Raw genomic sequence first — 25,708 nt, forward strand, 5'->3', positions numbered from 1 at the left:
AGTTTCTCAATCTACTATCACTTAAAACTACATTTTAATGGTATAGAACTTTGCATCGTTTGGGTTTTCTGTAAGGTATTTACATTTTAACATGACAAATAGGAATGATGCTATTCTTTTTTTTTTTTTTAATTTTTTTTTTCAACGTTTATTTACTTTTGGGACAGAGAGAAACAGAGCATGAATGGGGGAGGGGCAGAGAGAGAGGGAGACACAGAATCGGAAGCAGGCTCCAGGCTCCGAGCCATCAGCCCAGAGCCTGACGCGGGGCTCGAACCCACGGACCGCGAGATCGTGACCTGGCTGAAGTCGGACGCTTAACCGACTGCGCCACCCAGGCGCCCCAGGAATGATGCTATTCTTATACACAGGTCAAAACTCTTTGCAAAATAACTTTTATTTTTCTCTGTATAATTTGTTTCATATAACTTTTTGCTTTCCTAATGTTTGTCACAAAAGTAGATTGAAACAGTTTCAAGTCAATCCTATCATGAAAATATAAATCTCCCTGGGGTGCCTGGGTGGATCAGTCAGCTTCTGACTCTTGATTTTGGCTGGGGTCGTGATCTCGTGGTGTTTGAGTTCTAGCCCCGTGTCAGGCTCTGTGCTGATGGTGCAGAGCCTGCTTGAGATTCTGTCTCTCCCTCTCTCTCTACCTCTCCAACACTTGCTCTCTGTCTCTCTCTCACAGTAAATAAAATAATAATAGTAATAAACTTAAAAAAAAAGAAAATATAAAGATCCCCAATTCCAAATATCAGAATATGAGACAAAATGAACTAACAAATTGATATTAGTAGGTCACTGAGATAGCCCCAAATGTTCTTTATAACAATGAAAAGATGTATAATGACCTGTATGGCCAAATGTGAAAACCTTTTTTGCTTACGCACCTCAGGGACTGAAACTCCTGAAGTGGACAGAGTCTGCTGAAAAAGAGAAGTTCATATTAAAGCTGAAAAAAACAAAAGTCAAACTGAAAACAAATGCCAACAAAGGTTCTTATACCACTCTTCTTCTGTGAAATAAATGAATAAATATAAAATGCATTTCCTTGTCATATTTGGGTTGTGAAGTACTTGTCCAAAATGCAACTTCATCCACCCAAAGGAGATTGGTCAATATTGTTGACCTGCTTCATATACCTCTCTGAAATAATACTGATATATTACATTCAGGTTTTGCAATAAGAACTCATCTCTAAGTTCCATTATCCTTCATAAACCATCCCTACTAATTTTTTGAGTTGCCCATTTACCCGGCCCACTTTTCCATTTTCCAGTCCAATTCTCATTCCTTGCTAAAAACACTCAGTATCTTTTTGATGGAGACATAGCTTATGGTGTGGATTTTATTTTGGGATTTTTCTGGAAATAAGAAAAAAAATTCCATTAGCATCAGTAAAAAGTGAAAATATTATTAAATAGGTAGAAAAATTTTACTTGAGAGTAACTTAAAAAAAAAGATGAAGTTAAACACACTGAAACTGGTCTTCATGACAGTGCATCTTCAATTATTCACCAGCCCTCCTTTTCTGAGTCACAGTAAGGAGCTTTGTTTCTGGCAAAAAACAGAATAAAAGGTTAACAATTCCAAAAGTCTATGCCCTATGGGACTCGGGGCAAATTTGGAAGAATTGTTGACAAATCACACACATAATACTAGATAAAGTTTTCTAATGGTGGGGTGTGTGTGGTGGGGCTAAGTATGAAGCTGGATGTCAAGTGAGGAGGTCTTAGACATTTGTGTGTCTCTGAAAAGGAGGGAGTGGTCAGTATAATCCAGTTTACCCCCAGGACTGGGCTATGTGAAAGTGACTCTAAATGGATATCCAAGATGGGTCTGAAAAATCTGAGAACATAGACATTAGTTTACTCCCTGATGCAGTGTAAATCCAAGAAGGCAGCAAGAAACAGAAGAATAAATAGCTACATGAGGTTAATGCAACAGAAGCGACTTCCCAGCTACTCAGCATAGAGGACTAGAAGGATCCAGTGCACACAAAAGTGGATCAGAAAAAGAAGGGGTCTAGAGAAGCCACAGCGGAATTTGAAGTGTCCAGGAATACAACTCTATTTAGAAGATATTTTTATCATGTAAGTAAAAAATGTTTCAGCTGCAGATTTTTCATCAAAGTAAGTCATGAAGTCTGAAAGGATGAACTTGGGTTAACTATCCCATGAACAGCAAAACCCTATGGAAGTAATTGCCATTTCTCAGATGGACTGAAAACAGATTTCATAGAACTTTCAAAGAAAGCTTTCTGACTTCAGTAATATTCTTGACTTTTGAGCCCAAATCAGTCTATATAACACTTGAGATAACGGGGGGTGGGAAAAATGTGCTAATTTCAATCTACATCACCTCAATTTTTTGTCAGCTTTCCTATTTTTTTCTTCTCAGCTCTTAGTTCAAGCTTAGATCTGAATAAACATTTTAAGACATGAGTGTAATTCTTCCATCTTTATTATAGTCTATGTTTGTTCTCCCTCTAATCCAGAGTAAGTGCCTTATCCTGTGATTCCTTATCCTATCCTATGCCATGGGCCAAGGAAAGTCCCAGAGACTCTCAAGCAAAAATTAGGATGCCCATCAAACAGTCTACAGGACATAGGTCACAGATGCCTTCTATCTTTGGAAGAGTCTGTGTTCACCTTACCCGTCTGTAAAGAGCAAGGCACTGGAAAGCCAAGTGAAAAGATTATAGTTGTCAAAATGGTTTAGAGTAACAGCAAGTGTGATGCACAAATCTTAAATGGATATGGTCGACCGCACCTCAAGCAAAAAAAAAAAAAAAAAAAAAAAAACTATAAAAGACATTTTTGAGATATATTTAAGTATTTGAATAGACAGGATAGTGATTAATATTATGGAATTATCGTTAATATTCCTATGTGTGATAATAGTATGGAAATTGTATAAAAAATTGTCCTTAATCTTACAAGATGCCTGCTGACATATTTAGCAATGTAATGTCATACTACCTGCAATTTATATATAAAATATTCAACTTAATAAAATATAACTATTTCTGCATATATAATGGAAAAATAATAATAGAGGCTGGGGATATATTTGAATCATATGGCTCGATGACACAAAAAGCAAAAATTATGCCAACTTGGGTTATGAAGACCCTGTTTTAAGGCATTCTTTCCCCAAAACACACTGTAGGATGAAATTAACCCCTAGCTGGCACTTTGCTACCACTTGTGTGGAGAATTGGTAATTTATAGATATTCGTGTTACAGGCTTCTTCCTTCTGAAGGTAGTGGGATTATGGGTCATCTACTGAGAGTGAGTGATGTTGGCAGAGAAGTAGTGACAAGAGAGTAAGGAAATAGTAGAAAGTTTGTCACTACCTCTCTGAGAATGTGAAAGCAGTTGACTAAGAATAAGTAACAGGATCAAACAAACTGAGAGCACAGCGGGTCAAAAAGTCATAAATGTGTAAGAGAGAAAGCCACCTACTCAGAGAATTATCTCTAGCAACACTCAAGTATCTGACAGCAACACTAAAAATTCTTTCCAAGAATAAGAGGGATGAAACAATGTATATAAAAGCTCACTTATAATCAAGGTGTGTAGACAAAGAGGGTATATTAAACTAATATGCCCATCAGTGGTTTACCCTTGAGTTACAATAAGAAAACTATGGTATCCAGGTAAACGACAAACAAGAAACTTGTTAGAGAACAAATTCAGATATTATATTACTTCAATTATACTCTTCTGTATATGATTTCTAAATATCAAGGATTAACAGAGTAAATGTTTTAGCTTTTTGAAAATTATCATGACTGTATAATTCTAAATGTAATATATTTTTAATCAGAATTAATATAGGAACTGTATATTTGTATTTAATCAAACGTGAGGTGTGGCTACAGAGGAATGTGATTGATTTTATTTAATCAGTATCATTTTAATATTAAATAGAATACACAGGGCAGATAATTAGTTTAAAAGATGCATGTGTCTTCAGGGCACTTATTAAGTTCAACGTAATATCAAAGAATTTTTAAAAATTCTATTATTCTAAAGTATAGAGATATCTCTTGTCTTCATAGTTTCTAATATGTAATCATTTTAAATTGACAATTTAATCCAAATTGTCATAGGATAAAGAAAAAATCTTTGGTAGAGAGATTGTTGGAGGTTTGAGTTAAAAATATAATAAGAACATAGTACTCAGATTAAAAGGGTCATCAGTTATTTCAAGACTAAAGTAAAATTAACAGAACTCTATGCTCTACCTATATAGGAATGTTCAAATTTTTGAAAAATCACTTTTATGTTTATTGTCTCATTTAATCCTCCATGTAAGCCAAGATACTTCACTTCTCAGACTGAGAAACTGGAAATCAGAAAGGTTAGATAATTAGCCTAAGAAAGTAAAGTTAACGATAGATCCAAATATAGTACTTCTCTGTCCCAGGCTCCATTTTTTTTTCATACAAGTTCAGTAAGAATTTTCTAAGTCTATTTTTAGCTATGTCTCTATTTTTTAAGTGATATGAAAATACCATTATTTTAAAACACTGAACACTGCGAAGTATTTAGAGACCACAATATATATGTTCTGCCTGAAAGAAGTAGCTTGAATGTCAATATGGATTAATTTAACCTTATAACTTCTAGTACGGTGGTAAATTAAGGTGGCCAAATAAAATGATTTTATTTTTGTATTTCTTAAAATGTTTATTTATTTATTTTGAGGGGGGAGAAGCGCAGAGAGAGAGAGAGGCAGAGAGAGAGAGAGACAGAGAGAGAGAGAGACAGAGAGAGAGAGAGAAAGAGAGAATCCAAAGCAGGTTTTGCTCACAAACCATAAGATCACGACCTGAGCTGAGATCAAGAGTAGGACACTTAACCTAATGAGTCACTGAGGCACCCTTAAACAAAACTATTTTAAATAGCTGCTTTCCTTATATGCAAGTTGATATCTCTGGCATCAAAAAAGAAGTGAGAGAATAAAAAGCAAGTCTGGGAAAAGAACAACTGACTTCCTAAAGTGGTACAGTGTCTCAGCCTTAAAGGGAAGTTGTTCTATCATCCTTGATGGTAAAATGTATCAAGGGCATCTGTATCGTATAGACACTAAACACATTTGATTTTGCTAAATTTTATTGTCACCTTCCAGATTCATAATTTGTTTAACCTTTTATGATTTTGCAGGTCCCTAAGTGAGTATACTCACACATGTAAACACAATACAAATTTTAAAAAAGGAAGTGAGACCAAAATAATTTGTATACTATAAATAATTTTTATAACCAATGATTATTTCAATGTGTGGCAAGTATGTCAATTAGACATTAGACAAATTAGGTCATTATTTTTTTTTCTTTTCCAGCAGCACATTGATATATCTAATTAAAATGAAACTATCATAAGTAAAATATTTTAGAAGCTATACATATTACAATCTTATTCAAGATCCCTTGACTAACCAAGGGATGTTTGAGCCAAATTTTTAAGTTTGCAACAACATGATTTAATGGTAAAAATATGTTTAACAGATAATCTCAGTGTGTCATAATTTTAATTGTTCACAAAAAATGTCTATTCTTACTCTTGTAAATGTGATCATTTACACATATTTGCAGAGTTTTGCTCAGGAGATACTGCACAGAAGGAATTGGAAGGCTCCGTCCTTTATGGTTCCCTCAGTATGTGTGCATGTTTGTGTCTAGAAAGGAAACACCCTGAACCTTCAGGGAAAATACACCTAATGCAGTGGATATTTGGAAACATAAGAGGCACTGTTTTCAATAAGAATATTAAAAACATATCTTTATAGAGATACCCAAATCATTTCGAACATAGATTTCTACATATAAAAGCAACCAGCAAGAACTAAACCCTTCCCAATGTTATTGTTACTGTCTTGCCATCCTGATTAACTAGTGAAATGAAATCATTAGTAATGTTATCATAACTTGGCCAGGTCTCATAAAATCATCAGAAGCCCAGATGGTTGAAGAAGCGCTCTTCAGTTTCCACTGCCTGCCTGTAGCTCAGCAAAAAAAGGACTAATCACACTTTCTTCATCTGAAACTATTTTTGTTGCTTACAAGTATATGTGAACCAACAGATTATTTTTTTTAATGAAACATCGATGTTAGGGCTATTACAGTAGAGAAAAAGAAGGAAAGATGCAGAAGGGGAGACAAGAGATCAAAAAGAGAAAGCAATAGTGAGAAAAGGAGAGGGAGACAGGAGAGGCTAAGAAAAATAAAAGAAGAACAAAGTCCTCCTTGCTATTCTCCTCAATCCTCACATGTACATGGGCATCATAACTACATCTACCATTTCAGAAATAAATGTCCTTTCATTCAAAGAAAACAATGAAATTGAGTAAAGGAGGGATGGGGGCTGATATTTCGAGTGTGGCTTTTGCTTTTGATTCAAGTATTGAAAAATTCTTAAACATCAGATTCAACCATCTACAAAATATATTTCAAAATACAATGCACATACCTTATTATTTATTTGTGTCAAATAATTCTTGACAAGTCTTACTTTACATAAATATAATTAAGAGATAGCTATTTACGTGTATGTATACATATGCATGATTATGCTTGTGATTTTTGGGACAGGGGATTTGACTGCAGTTGGTAGTTTTAAATTAAAAAAAGTACATTCAAGGGGCACCTGGGTGGCCCAGTCGGTTAAGCATAGGAATTAGGCTCAGGTCATGATCTTTAATTTTTTTTTTAATTTTATTTATTTTTGACAGAGAGAGAGAGACAAAGCATGAACGGGGGAGGGTCAGAGAGAAGGAGACACAGAATGTGAAGCAGGCTCCAGGCTCTGAGCTGTCACAACAGAGCCCAATGTAGGGCTCAAACTCACCAACTGTGAGATCATGACCTGAGCTGAATTCGGACACTCAACCGACTGAGCCACCCAGGTGCCCCTCAAGTCATGATCTTGCAGTTGGTGAGCCTGAGCCCCACATCAGGCTCTCTGCTCTCAGCACAGAGTCCACTGAGGTCTTATGTACCCTCTCTCTGCCCCTCTTCCGCTGGTTTTCTCTCTCTCTTTCTCTTTCTGAAAATAAACTTTTTTTAAGGCATCCTCAAGAAACTACATCTAATACAATAGATGAATACCTATTGAATTTTATGTAAATAAAATTCATCAAAAATACTTCCTGTTATGCCTATTCTTTTTCTCAACATGATCCCACTCTCAAAACGTAACACTGTGGCTTTCTAAAATATAGAAAAACACTGTTAAGTAGTGAAAGAATATGGATAATAATATTTAGAATTAAAGCATTGGCTGCTAAGTTTTCCTTTTCATCAATCTGGGAAAAAAAAACCCAAATTTAAAAACAAACAAGTTATAATGAAATTTGTTCCTATCCTTTGCCTCTCTAAATATCCACTGATCTCACACCAAAGCATTTTCTAACCAGGTTAAAGTCCAATTCTGCATTCACATTAGGCTAAGATTCAATTGAGTTAAAATTTTACATTGACTGCCAGTCAACCTTATCATGAACTTTCATTATGTGCATGTAATTAATTGGGTCCAACGAACAATATCAGTACTGAGTTATAGACTCTTTTCCCCCGACCATATAATTAGAATATAATTACCCACAGGATATCAGAATGATGCAAAACCTTTCCTCTAAATGCGCCCTCATTAGGAAACAAGTCTCAATGTACATTTATTCAATCAGTGTGAATTAATTAAAATGTTACTGAAATAAAAGAGGGCAGCAATAAAGAGTATCTGACATCTATTAAGAGACTATCACTTGAGATCTGCATGCACAGTTCATATTTAAACCCATTTAGCTCAAGTAGGAACTTGGCCATGTAATGTTATATACATGCAGTATGCTAGGAAATCTGAAAATGAATCAGTGTGTGGTAGTGTTTTTGAAAAGAACATAATACACAATACACAGAAAATCTTAAAGGACCTGAGTAGGATTCTAGAGGACCTTTGATTCCCTGATGAATCCATAAAGGTGTATCATTACATAGTGGTGGATAGAAATTATTTTTATCTTGAAGTACCCAGGAAAATAGTTGTTCATTCCACACTTTTCTATTACAAATGTGGCATATTTGTTTTGATATGGCTTAGGAGATAACAGTCAGAAAAGCCTAGATTTACCAAAGTACTATTTTTGTTTTTTTTTTTTTTTTCAATAAAGAAAATAACCTCAATTACTTAAGCTAGCTCACGGTATTTCAATAGCATATTTTCTTTAAGCAGAAAATTCATAAGCACCTAAAACTATATTCTTTTCAAGAGGTTATGCATAATATAACATATTCCGATTATATAAAACATGGAAAAAATAGTAAATGCATAAAGAAACCAAGGGGCATATACTTCCTATACCACATGAAGCTGTTGATTCATGCAAAAACATTCTTCCTAAAAGCTATTTATCTTGGTTTTGCTAGAACCTAGCATATTGTCATATGAAATAAAAGATGATTGAATAAACTAACAAATAAATAGCCCTAATACAAAGGAATACTGACTAATACCCAAGAACAGTATCATCAACAGAAGCAAAAATTTTAAAAAGCTCCCTGTAATATTTAAAATAAGATACACAGAGATTTTGAAGCTTTCTATGTTATGACATAATCCCTCAGACATTTTTAGCTTTAGTAATAGGTTTCATAACACTTAGTTCTGGTATTGAATACTTCACATTCATTCTTACACGTAGATAAGCATCGTTTTAAAATGGAAATACTGACGAGAACTAAGATAAATAAGGCCATTTATAAATTGCTACTTTTTACATGCTCTTCAGGAACAAACTCTAACCAGTTTTTAAATCATTGCTTTTGTAAAAAAAAAAATTAAATCCATAAGCTTATATATATTTTTAAATGTTCTGAATGTATATTTACAAAATGGTCTAATGTTCCATTCAGATATTAGAGTGGCTTTGGTAGAGGCCAAAACGAAATAAATAATGAACTCTCTCTTTCTAAACAAGAAAGGAGATGGTCTCACACAGGCTTGCTTTATTTTTAACATGAAATTTCCTGTTGAATTTCAGTGACAAAGACATGTTGCTATAATTTCTTGCTGAAAACATGGTGATTTGAATAACACTAAGAGTAATAATCACCACATAAAAAAATCCCACTAATAGAATATGAATAATTTTAAAGTTCTATTTAGTAGTAAACATCAATATTCATTTTCTGAGCTATACTAAGAATGAATATTTGTGATATTTTACATGGACTACTGTATTGCTTAAGCTATATTTAAAAAAATCAGATTTTAAATATAATTTGACAGAGAAAAAGGTCTTGATTCTCCTCAGAATTCTGAAATATTCCCTCTCAGCCTTCTACCTGCAATACCACTTTATTTTAAATATTAGGCATTTCACAGTACCATCTATTGGATATCTGATATAACTACAACAACATAACAATCACAGGGTTTTTTGAAATTTAGTAATAACTGTAAAATACTTCCTGTGTCACTCTAGAAACTAAACACAAGGCTTATTTGACAGCCCCTAAGATTACTTCATTATCACATACTTTGAACTCGAGTGTATTAGCTTGTAACAATAAAATTTAATTATTATGTGTTTTGAATGATTTTAAAAAAGAAACCTCCCTGTCACATATTCATTTTAATTTTTCATTTGCTATGTATGTCACTGTCTGATATATTTTCTTCTTGACTCAGGAGAGGTAGTAACTGATGGGGACACAAAGAGACAACTGATTGTTCTTCATTAATTCGGCAAATATTTGTTGACTAGTTGCCTACTGAATTAGGCACTTGAGACAAAGAGATAAACCCTTTTCGTGGCAGTGATAAGTGTTGGCAGCACTGGTCAGTGAGCAGAGGCAACAGCTCCACAAGAGACGTTTTCAGTTCAGTTCCTGGTGTTTGGAAACTGAGCCCTCGATGGGACATCAAGAGGAAATTTGCAAGCTGAAGCTGAGGATTTGGATCTTGAGGGGTCAGGGAGAAGAAGCTTACACAGCTGTATTCAAAAGTGGGAGTTGTAGTCATAAGACACTGGATGAGATAATCTATAGAGAGCATAATGACATGAGAGTACAGTTAAAAATGGAGACATACATATTCAAGAACAGGAGGATGAGGAATTTAGCAATGTAGATAAAGTGTGGTTAGAGGGGTAGAAGAAAAACTAGTAGAAATGTGTTAGATGAGTGCTACATTATAACAGAGCACTTTAAATACTGCCAACGCAGCAGGGGATTAAAAAATGAGGACTCTTGGAAAGGGGGTCTAGTAGACGTTGTTGGTAGCCCAAAGCAGATCCTTTGTCACCTGGCCAGAGTACCTATTCCCAACTGCTGTGAGGGTTAACTGATGAGAATTCCCAAGTGTCCCATTTTCTGAAGAATTATTCTTTACTTCAGGAGCAGTCTTTCCAGGGTGGCAAATACCTTCTATCCTACAGGAAGCCACAGCTAATGAAACACTGATACAAGTTAGAAAAAGCCAACCCCCTTATCTTAAGAACAATCATATGGTGGGATTTTATGCTAGAGATGCCAAGGTTCAGGCTGTCTTGAACTCTCCCTATGACTCCTTCCTTGCTCAAAGCCCCCTTCCTCTCCTTCCTTACAGATGATTTTGTAAAGAAACATTCCTCCTTCAAGGGCGCCTGGGTGGCTCAGTCGGTTAAGCATCTGACTTCATCTCAGGTCATGATCTCAGGGTTCATGAGTTCGAGCCCCGCGTCGGGCTGTGTGCTGACAGCTCAGAGCCTGGAGCCTGCTACAGATTGTGTGTCTTCCTCTCTCTCTGACCCTCCCCCACTCACACTCTGTCTGTCTCCCTCTCTCTCTCTCTCTCTCTCTCTCAAAAATAATCATTTAATAATTAAAAAAAAAAAAGGAACATTCCTCCTTCTATAAATCACAAACAGCAAAATCCCCTTCACTCTCTGCTCCTTGGGAATCCAACCAAAAAGAGTGCCGCTGGATTTGGGATGAATAGCAAGAGCAGGTTTCCACCTATTTTACTGTCAGGAATGAGAATAATGTGGGTTGAGGTGGGAGGAGGAGGGAAATTTGACACAGTGAGTACATTTTCACAGCTGCATAGATTTATAGCTACATTAAGAAGCGGAGAAAAGTCACATCCATAAACAAATATGGAAGACAGCAAAAAGAACAGCTATCCCTCTAGTATGGGCTCAAAGGCAGACATATCACTGAAAGTAGAAACAAAGAAGTTCCACCACTCAGATCACCGTGCTGTCAAGTGCTACCTGCCATAAGATGTTAGGTTACACCTTATCTGAGTTTTCCAACTGTAAATTAGTGAGTCAGTATATTATTACATACTGTGGCATATGCCATGACAGGAGCAAAATGGGGAGAAAGAGAGGCAGAAAATGCTAGAATGAAAGAAACTGGAGGGATAGAGGTGTTGGATGACTCAAGGATGTTGGAGTAAAGGTAACCAAATGGAAGAATTCAAGAATATTTCAGGTTGGGAAAAAAGAGGAATGGAGAGCTGTATTCCTCCAGGATTTGAGTTCCCTTGGGCGAATGAATCCAAATTGGTCAAAGCTCCTGTGAGTATTAGTAAGGGAATTTGAAATGATAGATTTTACCATCTAGATGGGAAGGCAAGGGGTAGGTGTGGCAGTCTCAAAAGAACTAAGCAATCTTTATTCTACAAAAAGGGGAAACATAGAGCAAGCTAATAAAAAAAAAGACAAAACTGAGTCAAAAATCACTTCACTGTGCATGAAACTGGTGTCCAGACCAAAAGTTTTACATGACTCAATTCTTACTCAGGTTTCAAGTTGAAAGCTGAGAATAGACAAGTTATATTTAATAGTAAAACAGAGAAAAGCATGTATATAAATACTTTATGATCACCACTACTTCATCTGGAATCATTAAAACCACAGGTTACCTTTGCAAGGTGGAATTTATCCTTCAATGTCTAGTGGTGAAGGGATCCAATTTTTATTGCACTCAAAATTTAAAAGTGAGCAGACAGAAACGATATAAAGTATTTATTTCTACTGTAATGCAATTAGTTCTGGATATCTGCCCTGCCCCAACCCCAAACTTCCTCTGGAGGGCACAAGCAAAAATACCAACATAGAGTTCACATATTTGGGAGTATATTTATGCCCCACTTCGTGGCAATATTGTCTCACTGGATAGAAAATGAGTACCTCTGGCTTTTGCTTTAATTTGTTTTTCTCAGTTATTTATAAGAATTAAAATTTTCAATTATTTTTTTTAGGTATCTGTATTAATTTTACAAAACAAGGCTTTTTTGTTAAAATGTTTACATCTATCTTGATTTGTGAGTTTTGGTCTTTCTTTACCATTTTTCAAAAAATGTTTGATTTGTCAAGTCTGTCAACATTTTCTTCCACCTTTGTGTTTTAAGATAAAATGGAAAAAGGCATTTTACAGGCAAAAACTAAACCGTTAATCCACGTTTGATGTATTTTAGAACAGGAATAAAGTGGAATTAATTTAGTGTCCCATACATACGTAGTCATCTCATCATGCACCCCTGCCATCCCCCTGCAGATTTAATATGAGAGTGTCATCATATATTACACTGTGACATATCATTTAATAAGTTTTAGACTCTCTACCAAGTATCTTCTAGAACCAGTATTACATTATTTTGATCACTGTAACTTTAATAAGCATATTCTTAAGGTCTCTTCAAACAGGTCTTTCCTTATTACTATTCTTTCCTAGAATTTATAATGTATTTGTACATGTTTATTCTTCCAGGCAAACTGTAGAATCATTTTGCCAAGAAAAGCATGAATAATAGTAATAATACCTGGAAATTGCATTAAGTGGATGAGTGAACTTGAAGAAATGTAGGTTCTTTTTAGTTCAATTTGATTTTATTCAGCATATTTAGACTTTAAGAAAATATTTTAATTTTTTGTTTAGGGATAGCACCTTGTTGCCATTCTCCTTTGCACTAAAGGGGGTTGTCTTAATCCTCTCCTTCAAATTACTGATTCAGTTGTCCTCAATGTTGATTTTTTCCCTAGGTAGACACTGATGTATTTTAGTTTCTGCTAAGGTATTATTTTTCTCTATGTCTTTTTTTAAAGTTTCAGGTATTCCTTTTAAATCAGTATATTATAAAGTAAATGTTTTCTTTAGTATTCTTTATCAGGTAAAACAATTGCTATTAACATTTTCTTCCGTTCAATACAATAAATTTTCATGTATGACATCCATCTAACTTTTAACTACTATGCCTGTTTCTTTTTTCTTATGGCAGAATTACTACTATTTTATTTTTGCAACAGGTAGACTTCTTTATACTAAAATGCACTTTGGCCATAAGCCATCACTCTGCATTGACAGTTGTTATAAAAAAGCAAAACCAAAGGAAACAAATTCTACTAAATGATTACAGCAATATTGTTGAGGCGTAGTCGCTGCCTGATACAATTTCATATGGAAGAAATTAATCTCAGATCTCAGTAACAACAATAACAATAAAAAGCGTTTCCGCTAAGTGAATGGTTTGGTTTTATGTTGTGAAGATTGTCAACACTTTATTTCCCGCTTTTTCATAAGGCTACTAAGAAACTCTGGGACAAATCTGAAAACTACCTCTGTCAACTTTTTAAAGATATTAGCGACATGAATTTCTAAGTCTACTTTGATTTTGGCATAAATTTACTGCTTTATAATCCTGCTTAATATATACTTAAACAGGCTGACTTTGAATGTTACTGGTAATACGTTGTAGAATAACTTAATTCATAATCTCATAGCCTCACTTTAGAATCAGACACATACAAAATAATCTTTATTTTGTGTTAGTCTATTACCTAGATTTTTACCTTTTAAGTATTTTTTTTTGTTCCTTTTTTAGATAATACCCACATTTGGCTACAAGCTTTAGATTTCCATCAGTTTTCAATTAATTGAACTTCCTGTTTATGTCATATTAGTCTTTTGTTTTGCTTTTCTATAAATCATGACAAAAGTAACAGAGTACAGGTTTGTTTCCTTAAAAAATTATAACTTGATCAAGGTACAGCTACATGTTAGGCATAAAATATAGAAATGTGTAGGAAAAAATTTGTAGTCCTATTTAAAAAAAATAAAAATAATATTTTTAGAATCCTAAACATAGAATCTACCATATTCATTTATGTAGAAACAAATATAATTTGCCACGACATAATTAACTTTTTCTTCTAGGTTAGCCCTTACTTTTAATCACACATATTATACATTATATAGCCTAAGCTACTGTAAAGATGGGTTCTTCAGAAACCACTAGAATCAATCTAAGACAGTGTAACAGATAAATGGTTCATCTCTTAAGTGTAGATGATGGAATCATCACTTAGTGATGCACAGTCCTTTTTCCATTTCTTGTACTGTGTCCCTTTAAAATATAAATACATGAAGACTATGTCCAACCCAAATGGATGTACACATATTTTATAAACATTTCAGATCTTTAGTGCTTAAATGTTTTCCTCCATGGAATTGAATCAAAAAAACATTGGCAAAAAAATGTGGGAATATTCAGAATTTAATTCTACATATTTTTAAAAATAAATTTAAAAAAGCAGCTATCTTATATGAATAATACCACAAAATTGAGTCTGAGTTAGATTTTCAAAGTATGGAAAAATTAGATTCTTTTTTACCTATCATTACTATGATGACAATTATGAATTGATCTATAATGAATATTAATTAAATGAATATTAAGTAATGACATTGATGAAACATTTATTGAGCACTGACAATGGGCTTTGTCCCCACTCTTTAGACAAAAAAGAAAATTGCACAGGCACAAACCCATGGTACATTGCATAAAGAATTTCAAGAAAATAGATGACTTCAGTAAGTGTGGTTAAAGGTTAAAGAGGTAAATGCAAAGAAGGGAGAAGCAGCCGAAAAGATGTTAAATAAAAACTGAAGCTCAGTGCAGCAAGTCACATCCCTAGCCAACTGTTCACACTTCCCCACCAGACTTCTGCGAGCTCTACAACTAGTAAAGGAAGTAAGTTTACAGAGCATTCAAAATCCAAATTTCAGAATCACAGAGAATTCAAAAATCTCCCTCCCTTTTTAACTGGCTAATGTTTATGACTGAAATTGTCATTATTGACTGTTTCTGGTTAAATGACAGATACAGTATGGAAAGGACCCTTAATAGTTGGAATGTAAGGATAAAACACACACACCATACTTCCAGTCTCTAAAAGAACTTTCGACATTGCTGAGGAGTAAACACTTGATTAAACACATGCTCTAAGGACAGATTTAACATACTCTCTGCTACACAAGACGTAATCACCATATCTACAATGCATAATTTAGTAGAATTCTTGTAATTGTAGAAGAGCAAACAAGATTGGAAGAGGAGAAGGTAACAGAGGCATATGGTTCTCCAAGCATGATATATGCAGAGATACGTGGATTGGTACTTTAGAAACACCACGTTGTCCAAGTTTTTAGTCACAACAAAGAAGAGGGGTACTTGGAAAATTCTGAATTAAGTCTAAGAACATGTCTAGAATTTATATTTTCCAAATACCTTTATTTTCCTGTCTCTGAGCTAACGGGCTTCATTGGTTATTTTGTTGGCATTCCTAAAAGTTTATTTAAGGTAATGTAGGATATTATAGCAAAAGTATGAAGTATTCTGGGGAGAAAAGACCACAAATGGTCAAAAGGGGCACACTACTGAACATATACTTAATTTCTTATCATATCACCTTTTGCCAATGAATACTACTTTGACCATATATTCTGATAATAATATGTTCTTGAAAAATAAAATAATCATCTCAAATTAACTGTTTAAAAGTTTAAATTAATAGTTTATTCAAAAAATATGTTTTTTAGGTTTTAGGAAAATCATTCCAATCATTATGTTCCTGATTTAGAAATATGCTTATACTATAGGGATGCCTGGGTGGGGCAGTCAGTTAAGCATGTGACTTTTAATTTTGGCTCAGGTCACGATCCCATGGTTCGTGAGACTGAGCCTCACATTGGGCTCTCCGCTGACAGCATGGAGCCTGCTGGGGATTATCTCTCTCCCTCTCTCTCTGTTCCTCCGTGATCTCTCTTTTTCTTAAAATAAATAAATAAACTTAAAAAAAGAATCATGTTTATAGTACATAAAAAAACTAAACAACTGTGAAATCTGATTCACCTGTGAAACAAAATAATAAGTATGAGAAGAAAAGGATACTTTGATTACACAGTGACCAGGAAAAGCCATGGTTCATAAAGGTGTTCCCTAAGGTGTTATATATAAAAAACAAAATAAATAATTGGAAACATACTAAACATAAACATTGTTATAACTAAATTATGGTATCTTCATTTAATAAGTTATTATACAGCCGTTAATAGCAATGTTACATAGTATATAGAAACATAAACATTTAATGGTACTAGTTTAAGTATTAAAACAAGGTCTTCAAAATGAAAGCTTGGGGAGCCTACATAGCTCTGTCAGTTGAGCATCCGACTTTGGCTCAGGTCACCATCTCACGGTTCATGGGACTGGACCCCACATGGGGCTCTGTGCTGTTGGTGTGGGGCCTGCTTGGGATTATCTCTCTCTCCTCTCTCTCTAACACTCCCCCCAGCTCGTGCTTTCTCTCTGTCAAAATAAATAAATAGACTTAAAAAAAATAAAGTGTCACATGATTTACCAAGTTTAGTTACAAAAATGTCAAAAATATATATCTAAGGATCCAGAGGAAATTTTAATAGCTCTTCCATTTATATTACAATTTTTAAATATTTTCTCTTCATTTTAAAGTTGCTTTTATAAATTTTATTTAACAAATACATAGTTCTTTTATAGTAAAAGTTTACAATTTACTTCTTAATTTTTTTTTCTGTTTATTTATTTTTGAGAGACAGAGCACAAGTGGAGGAGAGGCAGAGAGAGAGGGAGACAAAGAATCTGAAGCAGGCTCCAGGCTCTGAGCCATCAGCACAGATCCTGACGTGGGGCTCGGACTCACAAACTGTGATATCATGACCCGAGATGAAGTTGGATGCTCAACCGACTGAGCCACCCAGGCGCCTTGGTTACAATTTTCTTTTTAACCATAGTATTCCAACACAATACTTCTCATAACAGTAATATTATGTGATACCAAAGGAACTATACTGACCATACTTTTAAGTAATTTTCATGAATTAATTAAATTCCATTTTTTAAATGGAATACAGATGTGTAAAATATTAATAACTTGCCTCATGTCACAAAAATAGTGAAAAAGCCAGGATTCAAATACAGAGAATATATTACCAAACAGTATCCAAAAGTGGCTGAACAAATTTACTCTCCCATATGCATTGTATGAACAATCCAGTTGTTTCTTATCCTTTGCAAAGCTTAGGATTTTTAATTGTCTTAATAATTCTGATGGATGTGTAGTATTCTCTACTGAGATTTAAGTATGTGCTTTCCTAATGAGTAAAGACAGTGTGCATATATTTATATGTTTGTAGGTGATTTGTGTGTATATATTTTGTTCAAAGCCTAGTTAGGTCTTTTACCCTCTTAAATTGCATTGTTTGTTACCTATTATTTATATACATAAATTATTTTTATATTCTGGACACAAGTCATTTCTTATTCTGTAATGCTATGAAGGAAACAACTCGCCCACAGATCCAAAGTTCACGTTAGAAACTTAAGTTTCTAGTCTCTATCCTTTCTGGTTATCACTATCCCATGCTTATTTCTGCTTTCTTTCTCCAATTGATTTTCCATATCTCACCTCATTTTTAAAACTTTTTGCTGGGCTCTCTGAACCTTTCAAATAAACAAATTATCTTTTTTTCTTTCCAAGTCACTGCCATTTTCCCTGCTATATTTCTGTAAAGAGGTTGCTCATTCTCTCAACCAGTGCTTTGTTGTATAGTCTTTATAGAAATCTCTTGGTTTTCCATTCAAATCATCATTCCTTCAGACCCAGAGTAGACTATCTCTTATCATTTGAAACTCATGGAATCTAATACCTCTCCCCACCATTCGTATTCATTACTCTTATACAGCGAGACCATTTCACCAAGACCCTTTAATTACCCTGGGACATTTTCAGGACAACATACAATAAGCTATCCCAAGAGTTACTTGACCTCTTGATATCTAGTGAACCTCTCTTCTGCACCAGGTGAGCCTCTCAGATCCATGGTTACAAACTGGATTTTACCATCCTCTGGAACTAATCCACTCTGAAATCAAATTAAACCCTCTAATTCCACTTTCTGCTAAAATTTTCTCTCCTGATTCTCTCAATTTCTTACTTTGTTGGTGTTTTATGATTGTTCATATCATAATCCCGTACTCTATTGTATCTCCTCTGCTCCCAGTTTATATTTATTTGTGATCACATTGCTACCACAATTTTCCTTCTAAAACCTGATCTTGTGAGGGGCGCCTGGATGGCGCAGTCGGTTAAGCGTCCGACTTCAGCCAGGTCACGATCTCGCGGTCCATGAGTTTGAGCCCCGCGTCAGGCTCTGGGCTGATGGCTCGGAGCCTGGAGCCTGTTTCCGATTCTGTGTCTCCCTCTCTCTCTGCCCCTCCCCCGTTCATGCTCTGTCTCTCTCTGTCCCAAAAATAAATAAAAACATTGAGAAAAAAAAAATAAAAAAAAAAATAAAACCTGATCTTGTGGTCTCCAATATATACTAGATAAACCCAACTCCTTGATGAGACAGGCCAGACTTTTCACTATCTCAGACTTTGTCTTCTCCATCTTTCCAAGTCTCACCTTTACACATAACCCTTAATAAACATTTCTTAGCTTCAAGAGCTCACTCTGTACTCTTGTTGCTGAGACTACTCAGATGGAGTTCACTTTGAATTTGATAGCTAAATCCCTACCAATTCTTCAGGATTCAGACATCATTTCTTCAAGAAAGTTTTCATTTACTCTTTGAATTACCCTCCTGATGAATTAAGAGTCTGTCCTCTAGAGCCCCTATTAGTCATTATTTATCACACCATGATATGTAATCTGCTTTTCTGCCTTGACCAGTAGAGTCTAATTTGTAGGAAATAAGATAAATATTCTTATCTGAATTTTTAGCTCTGTAACCTAAAAAGGCAATGGAAAGAAGGAAGTAGAGAGAAAAAGATGGATGATAAGACATAAAAGAATCAAGCACTATAGCTATTGTATATGAAAACAATGCACATAGATTATCAGTAATGATTTTAAAATAAAGACACAGTCAAAATAGTATAGAAAGGGCAGATACTTATTTCTAATATAAACTCATGTTTAAAGTAATCAATGCCATATCATTCTTATATTTTATCACCTTTACTAGCATATATATAGATATATAGATACAGAAAATGACTAATCAACCCCTTATTTAGAAAATAAAAGTCTTACAAAAAGAAAATAAAAATCTTGCTTTTAAGTAAAAATATATAATAATCATTTTATGCATACAGAAAACTAAATTTAATCATGGAGCTAAATATAATAAAAATGATTTTTATGATGATCTGCTTCATTTCACTGTTCAAACATAAAGTTTAAAATGCGATTTCCTCATGAGACATCTTAAGTCTTCTTTTGTTGAGAGTGAATCAACTTAATAACAGCCTCCCTCAAACTGAAGAATCATTAGGAAAACAGGTATACTCCTAGAGACCCAATTTGCCTGATCATAAAAGAATAATATAAAACTTGGAATGAATGTATGGATTATACCACAGTTTTAGAGAAGTTGGTCAAATTTATAGCTCCCTCGGGGCACCTGAGTGGCTCAGTTGGTTAAGCATCTGACTCTTGATTTCGGCTCAGGTCCTGATCTTAGATTTTGTGAGTTCAAGCCCAAGTTGGTCTCAGCGCTGACAGTGCAGAGTTTCTCTGGAATTCTTTTTCTCTCCCTCTGTCTCTTCCCCTCCCCCACTTGTGCTCTCTCACTCTCTCTCTCTCTTAAAATAAATTTTATAAAAAAATTTAAGAACATTTATAGCTGACTCTATAAAATTACTCTAAGAATCAAAGGGACTCTATCCTATTTCATGGATTTCCGTGATCTAACAAACTTATGTACTATCAAAAATAATTAAAAAAATAAAAGTACAACTGAAGCCATTATAATTTGATAAGCTAGCAATAAAGTTATGGATTAGCACATAGAAGTAAGTAACAAAAATGTGTATCATTGTTAAATGTGGCCATGCATTTAACTCTAGTGCATCCTAAGGATAGAAAATAAATCATGACAGTAATAAGACTGACAGTGTCCAAAAGATAAGAAAACCATGATAAAGAGAACTGAGAAGGATTCCTGTTAGGTAATGAAGGCATCTCTAAAAATATAGCTTTTTTTGTGACAATAAGGAGTTCTGTATGATTTTTAAAATGTCTTTCAATATAGGCTGAAGCCATAATGGTGAGTTCACATTTAATTATACCAAATCAGTAAGGGACTAAAACAAATGGACCAAGTCTGTCTTTGGTTGGAGGTTAAATTTAGAACATGAAAGATAGATTTCAAGCTTATCAAGCCATGTTCTACATGCAATTATTACAATTCTATTTTGCATTGTCACTATGAGGTTGGACAACAGAAATTTCTGAGTGCAATCTATAGCAAGAATCAAGAATGAATTTTTAAAGGATTTTATTCAAAGGAGAAATACTCATTTTAACAATCAATTGGGAAGAATTAATGGCTTTTTATGGAAATTAAGTTGCTTATCAAGAGTCTCCACTGAATAGAATCACTTGGAGGTAGGATGAAGGAAGGCCTTCAAGAAATCTGCTTTTGTAAACAGTTCTGAATTTTCTTCAATATGGCAATAAATGGCCCACGAATGTCATCATTTTTGCTGGAAAATTTTTCCAAGAAAGCATTATCAGTATGCAAACACATCCATAGAATATCTTGACAAAATCTCGAAATTATATAAATTTTAAGCTATGTGTTTTTTTTATAATACTTTCAAAATATGCCTGATACCAATTTCAATCTCAGAAAACAGTGATTATATCTGATGTATAGAGTTACTGGTTACATTTCAATTTTAATTTCAGAGTAGTTGGTTTTAATCCATTTTTATAGCAATAGGCACTATCAAGACCAATTATGTGTGGAGGCCATTTGTAGTATATGCTAATAAAAACGTGCCACCAATGAAAAAAAGATGCTTACCTTGCTAATCTGCAAAAGAGGTGAACACATATCAATTGAATCATTAACTTAAAGTTAGTAACAAGTGTTGAGGAGTAATTGGTGGGCTGAGAAATTTGGTGTAGGATTTTTTAAGAGAAAAAAAAAACTAAAAAGACATTATAAAATATCAAAAAACTGCTGCTATAGACCTTGAACTTATATTATTAAGATGTTTCAACCAGGAATCAGGGCTCCATATTGTTTATACCACTCATTCAATAACCAATTCCTGACCATACAGTCAAGGAAAAGGAAAAAAAAAAAATACCTCAATGAAAATAGGTATCTTAAGTTCCTCATTTTATATTTCCTGGAATGTGATAGAGAAGATATTCACAGCTATTTTTCAATAAGTGATTCTGAACCTCACGTGTTCTTCTTTGAGGACATTAGCATGAGAAAATGGGTCTCATAATTTTTTAAGAAGGAAATTGTTATTGAAAAAAAACAAAAACAAGATTATATTATTTTTGAAAAACTAATGATTTTGGGGGCACCTGCGTGGCTCAGTTGGTTAAGCACCCAACTCTTGATTTTGGCTCAGGTCATGATCTCGTGGTTGTGGGATCAAGCCCCACATCAGGCTCCACACTGAGCATGGAACCTGCTTACGGTTCTCTTTCTTTCTCCCCCTCTTTCTCTCTTCTCCCCCTCACCACTTGTGCTCTCTTTCTCAAAATAAATAAATAAACATTAAAAAAGACTAATGATTTTCTTTAAGTAAAAGTTTATAATTTTACAACAGGTGACATGGTGTGGAATTATCCTGGGATATAAAATGAGAGCTTAGGGGCGCCTGGGTGGCGCAGTCGGTTAAGCGTCCGACTTCAGCCAGGTCACGATCTCGCGGTCCGTGAGTTCGAGCCCCGCATCAGGCTCTGGGCTGATGGCTCGGAGCCTGGAGCCTGTTTCCGATTCTGTGTCTCCCTCTCTCTCTGCCCCTCCCCTGTTCATGCTCTGTCTCTCTCTGTCCCAAAAATAAATAAAAATGTTGAAAAAAAAAAAATAAAATAAATAAATAAATAAAATAAAATGAGAGCTTAAAAACTGAAAAGTCTCAAAGCCCATCAGTCAGAAAAAATTAAGCAATTTTATGGGCAGAACAACTGCATTAATTTGTTTAAAGTATCAGTATTTAGATAGTTAATGGGTTTAATAGGATCTATTCCATGACAAGAACGTAACCTTTAATTTCCACTTAGCAAGTTGGGGGAAATTTTAAAGCAAAGTGATTCAGACTGGTTTATTAAGATACACAAAACTTCAAAGGCTTTAAAAAGCAGGTATACTTAAGAGAACTACAGAAGTTCAAATCATCCTTGATTTCTAGTGAGTAATTGGCATATGAAGGGCTGGATGAGTTGATCTAGTTAAAGCCTTGCTCACCATGCTAGATAGTTTGGAATTAAAATATACTGCATTTTCGCAAGTGGATTCGGGAAGCAGAATGAAGAATGTACGGAATGGAGGCAATTCAGTAAGGATGCCATTAGGACAATGCTGGAGAACAATTTGTGATAGTGGCATGTGAGGCCTTTATGGCTGGGCTGAAGAAAAGGAAAAGGATTAAGAATATTAGAATAGGCTGCCCAATGACCAACCTGATATTCAAGATGAAGCAATGATAATTCTAAGGTTTCTGTCTTAGGAAAGTTGGGATATGAATGTTCTAGTCACCAAGATAAGATAAATAGGAGAAGGCCTATTTCGGGATTTGGAAAAGGGGTAAGAATGATGAGTTCAGTGCACAAGCTCTGGACTGACACTTTTGGGTTCCAGTTCTGGTTTGCCACTTCGTTGTCATGTGACATAGGAAATTTACTTAAACTCTGTTTCCCAGTTTCCTCACATACAAAATGGAGATAGTTATAATATTGATCTCACGGTGTCACTATGAGGATTAAACAAACTCATACATATCATTACCAGTAACCACAACCCCTTCATGATCTCCATTTGTGACCCCACTCACTCCCACAACCTCACACCAGTAACCTTGACTTCAACAATCTTTGATTCAATTATGATCCATAAGATATTCTTCCTAACACCCATTACTGTGCCTCACTCTTCATGTTCTTACTTCCCTTACCTCCCAGCTTAACTTCCATGACCAATCCTTATAAGCATTCCATTGCATATAGTCTCAATTCCTTGGTTACTCTCTATTTGGATCGTATTTAGCAAAACAGTCTTGTTAAGGCTAGGTTATACCTATTCTACTCCTGGAGCTAGATTGAAACTAAAGAAATATGACTGAATGTGACCAGATAAGTATACTCATCCAAGTTTACTGGTCTTACTCTAAATCTATGATGATTAACAAGTGGCTGCTCATTGTTCTCTGCCAATCAAATGGCATTTCCTTGATCCATTAAGCTCCCACATTTCTAGGTGCCTGTTGTGTAACTTCTTCCCAATCCACAAACTTCTCATACAGTTTATACCTTCCTTGCTCTCAGCAAAGACCCAGCTTCCTATTTCTTTGAGAAGAGAGAAGTGTCACATATGTTTTCGTTCACTGCTTCCCCCTCACCAGTTTGATTGTTCTTTTTAAAATATAAATCATATTTCTGGTCAAAAATCTTCTAATGGCTTCCAACCTCACTTGAAATAAAAACTAAAGATCTTAAAATGGCCTAAATTGCCCCACAGGACATGAAAATTTTTGTGATACTTGTGAGCTTGTCCTCTACTATTCTTCTTTCTCACTTAGGCCCAGCCACTAATCTTGATGCCCTTCAGATATGACCATTTTCTCCTGCCTCTAAGCCTTTCCTCGTTCTTCCTTGGTGACTCCTCTGTGAAATTCCATCCCCAGTAAGCCACCTGGGTGACTCCCTCACATTCTTCAACTCTTCATTCAACTATCCCCTTAGTGAACTCTTTCTTGACCACCCCTTTTGTAACTGCAGCACCAACATTTCTTCTCTTTTTTTCCTGCTTCAGTTTTGTCTTTTACATTTAACATACAACCAGGTAGGAAATAATTTTCTCATCTCATTGTTTATTGCTGGAATGAAAACCCCACAAAAGCAAAGATTTAATTTAGCTTTTACTGTTTTACCCCCCTGCCTATAATACTATGTGGCATCAACTAGACACTCAATAAATACTTATTGAATTAATGAATTAACCTGTTTAGCATAGTAGCTGGTATGGTATATATGTTCAATATATATGAATTATCATTATTACATTAAATAATAATAATATATTGGGCATGTAAAACAACATGGGACCTTCAAGTTGCAGCCTCATAGATTTGAGATGCAAACCTATGGATGGAGGATGAACTGTATATAAATTAACATGGTAATGAAATCAACTAAATAAACAAGATCCCACTGGGAAGAATGTTAAGAGTGAAAAGCTGTGACATATGACGGTTGAGCACGGGATGCACCAACACGGAGCAGGAGGAAGTTATGAAAGCCAGGAAAGATAAAAAAGGAAGTCTCCAGGGAAACCAGGAGAAGAAAGACCAGGAGAATGTGGTATAATGGAAGTCAGTGAAAGGTAGGCATTCATGAAGGATGAAGAGGTCAATAGTGCCCACGTATTTCAGAGTAGAGAGTACCAAGGAAATGAGAAAATGGTAAATGTTGAGATACAACTGATGATTAAAACTGTAGGAAGATTTCATGACTGAAATTAAATCTTCAGAATCAAGAGTATCTAAAAAAAAAAAAACAACGAAATAATGAGAGGGTTTGTAAGATTGCTAAAAGACAAGAATATTTGTGTAACACATGTTCTTTACCTTTGATTCTCTCAAAGAAAGAAAAGATAGAGGGTAAAAAGAATACATCTCATGCTTAACTTTATGTGACCAGAGGCTGATATAAGTGGACCAAAGAAGTAGTCCACTGTTTCAATAAATTGAATGGGTTTTACATAGGTAGCTAGAAGGTAGGATGACATAATGAATTTCTTCTCAGAATTAAAATCTGAGATCTGCAACAAAACCAGTGAAATTACTATACTTTTTAAAAAGGATGAAAACATGTAAAAATTCTACAAGTCCTTTCTCTTTAAGATAACACTGTAAAAGAATAAAATGACACCCCAATTCATCTAAAAATGTAAAGTATATTTATATGGCATTCATTATTTTTAATTAATCTTATTTGCTACAGGATGTCTAATAAATCACACACAAAGAAAGGAAATTGAGAATCGGTTATTGCTATCCTCAGCAAGGTGGAGGTATTTTCTTTTGCTCTATATTGTAGTTTGAGAAAATTAGGAGTTTTAAATAATTTTTTTAAATAAAGACATTTAAAATACAACCAGTATTTTACAGATAATTACAAAATGAATCATAAGTGGGTGCAAATTGAGTAATTTGATTAATTTCTAGATTGACCTTTAGAAAAGTATTTGTCTAACATTTTTTAGTTGTTGTATTTTTATTATATCAAGCTGAAGTTCCAGCCACTTAATTTCCATAGTTTTTAAAAAATACAGATTGCATTATATACAAAAAAATAGTTTGT

The 25,708-nt window shown here is 34.6% G+C and overlaps 1 protein-coding gene across 1 annotated transcript in view; it reads right to left on the reverse strand.

Moving 5' to 3' along the window:
• The window catches only part of DGKB (diacylglycerol kinase beta), a 715,928-nt gene that overhangs the window by 470,848 nt on the left and 219,372 nt on the right, over positions 1-25,708 (reverse strand). Inside the window, 1 exon segment of the mRNA XM_032592421.1 lies at positions 894-926. Coding sequence (XP_032448312.1) covers positions 894-926 — 33 coding nt within the window.

Source organism: Lynx canadensis, chromosome A2 (genome assembly GCF_007474595.2).
Source record: "Lynx canadensis isolate LIC74 chromosome A2, mLynCan4.pri.v2, whole genome shotgun sequence".
Lineage (NCBI taxonomy): Eukaryota > Metazoa > Chordata > Mammalia > Carnivora > Felidae > Lynx > Lynx canadensis.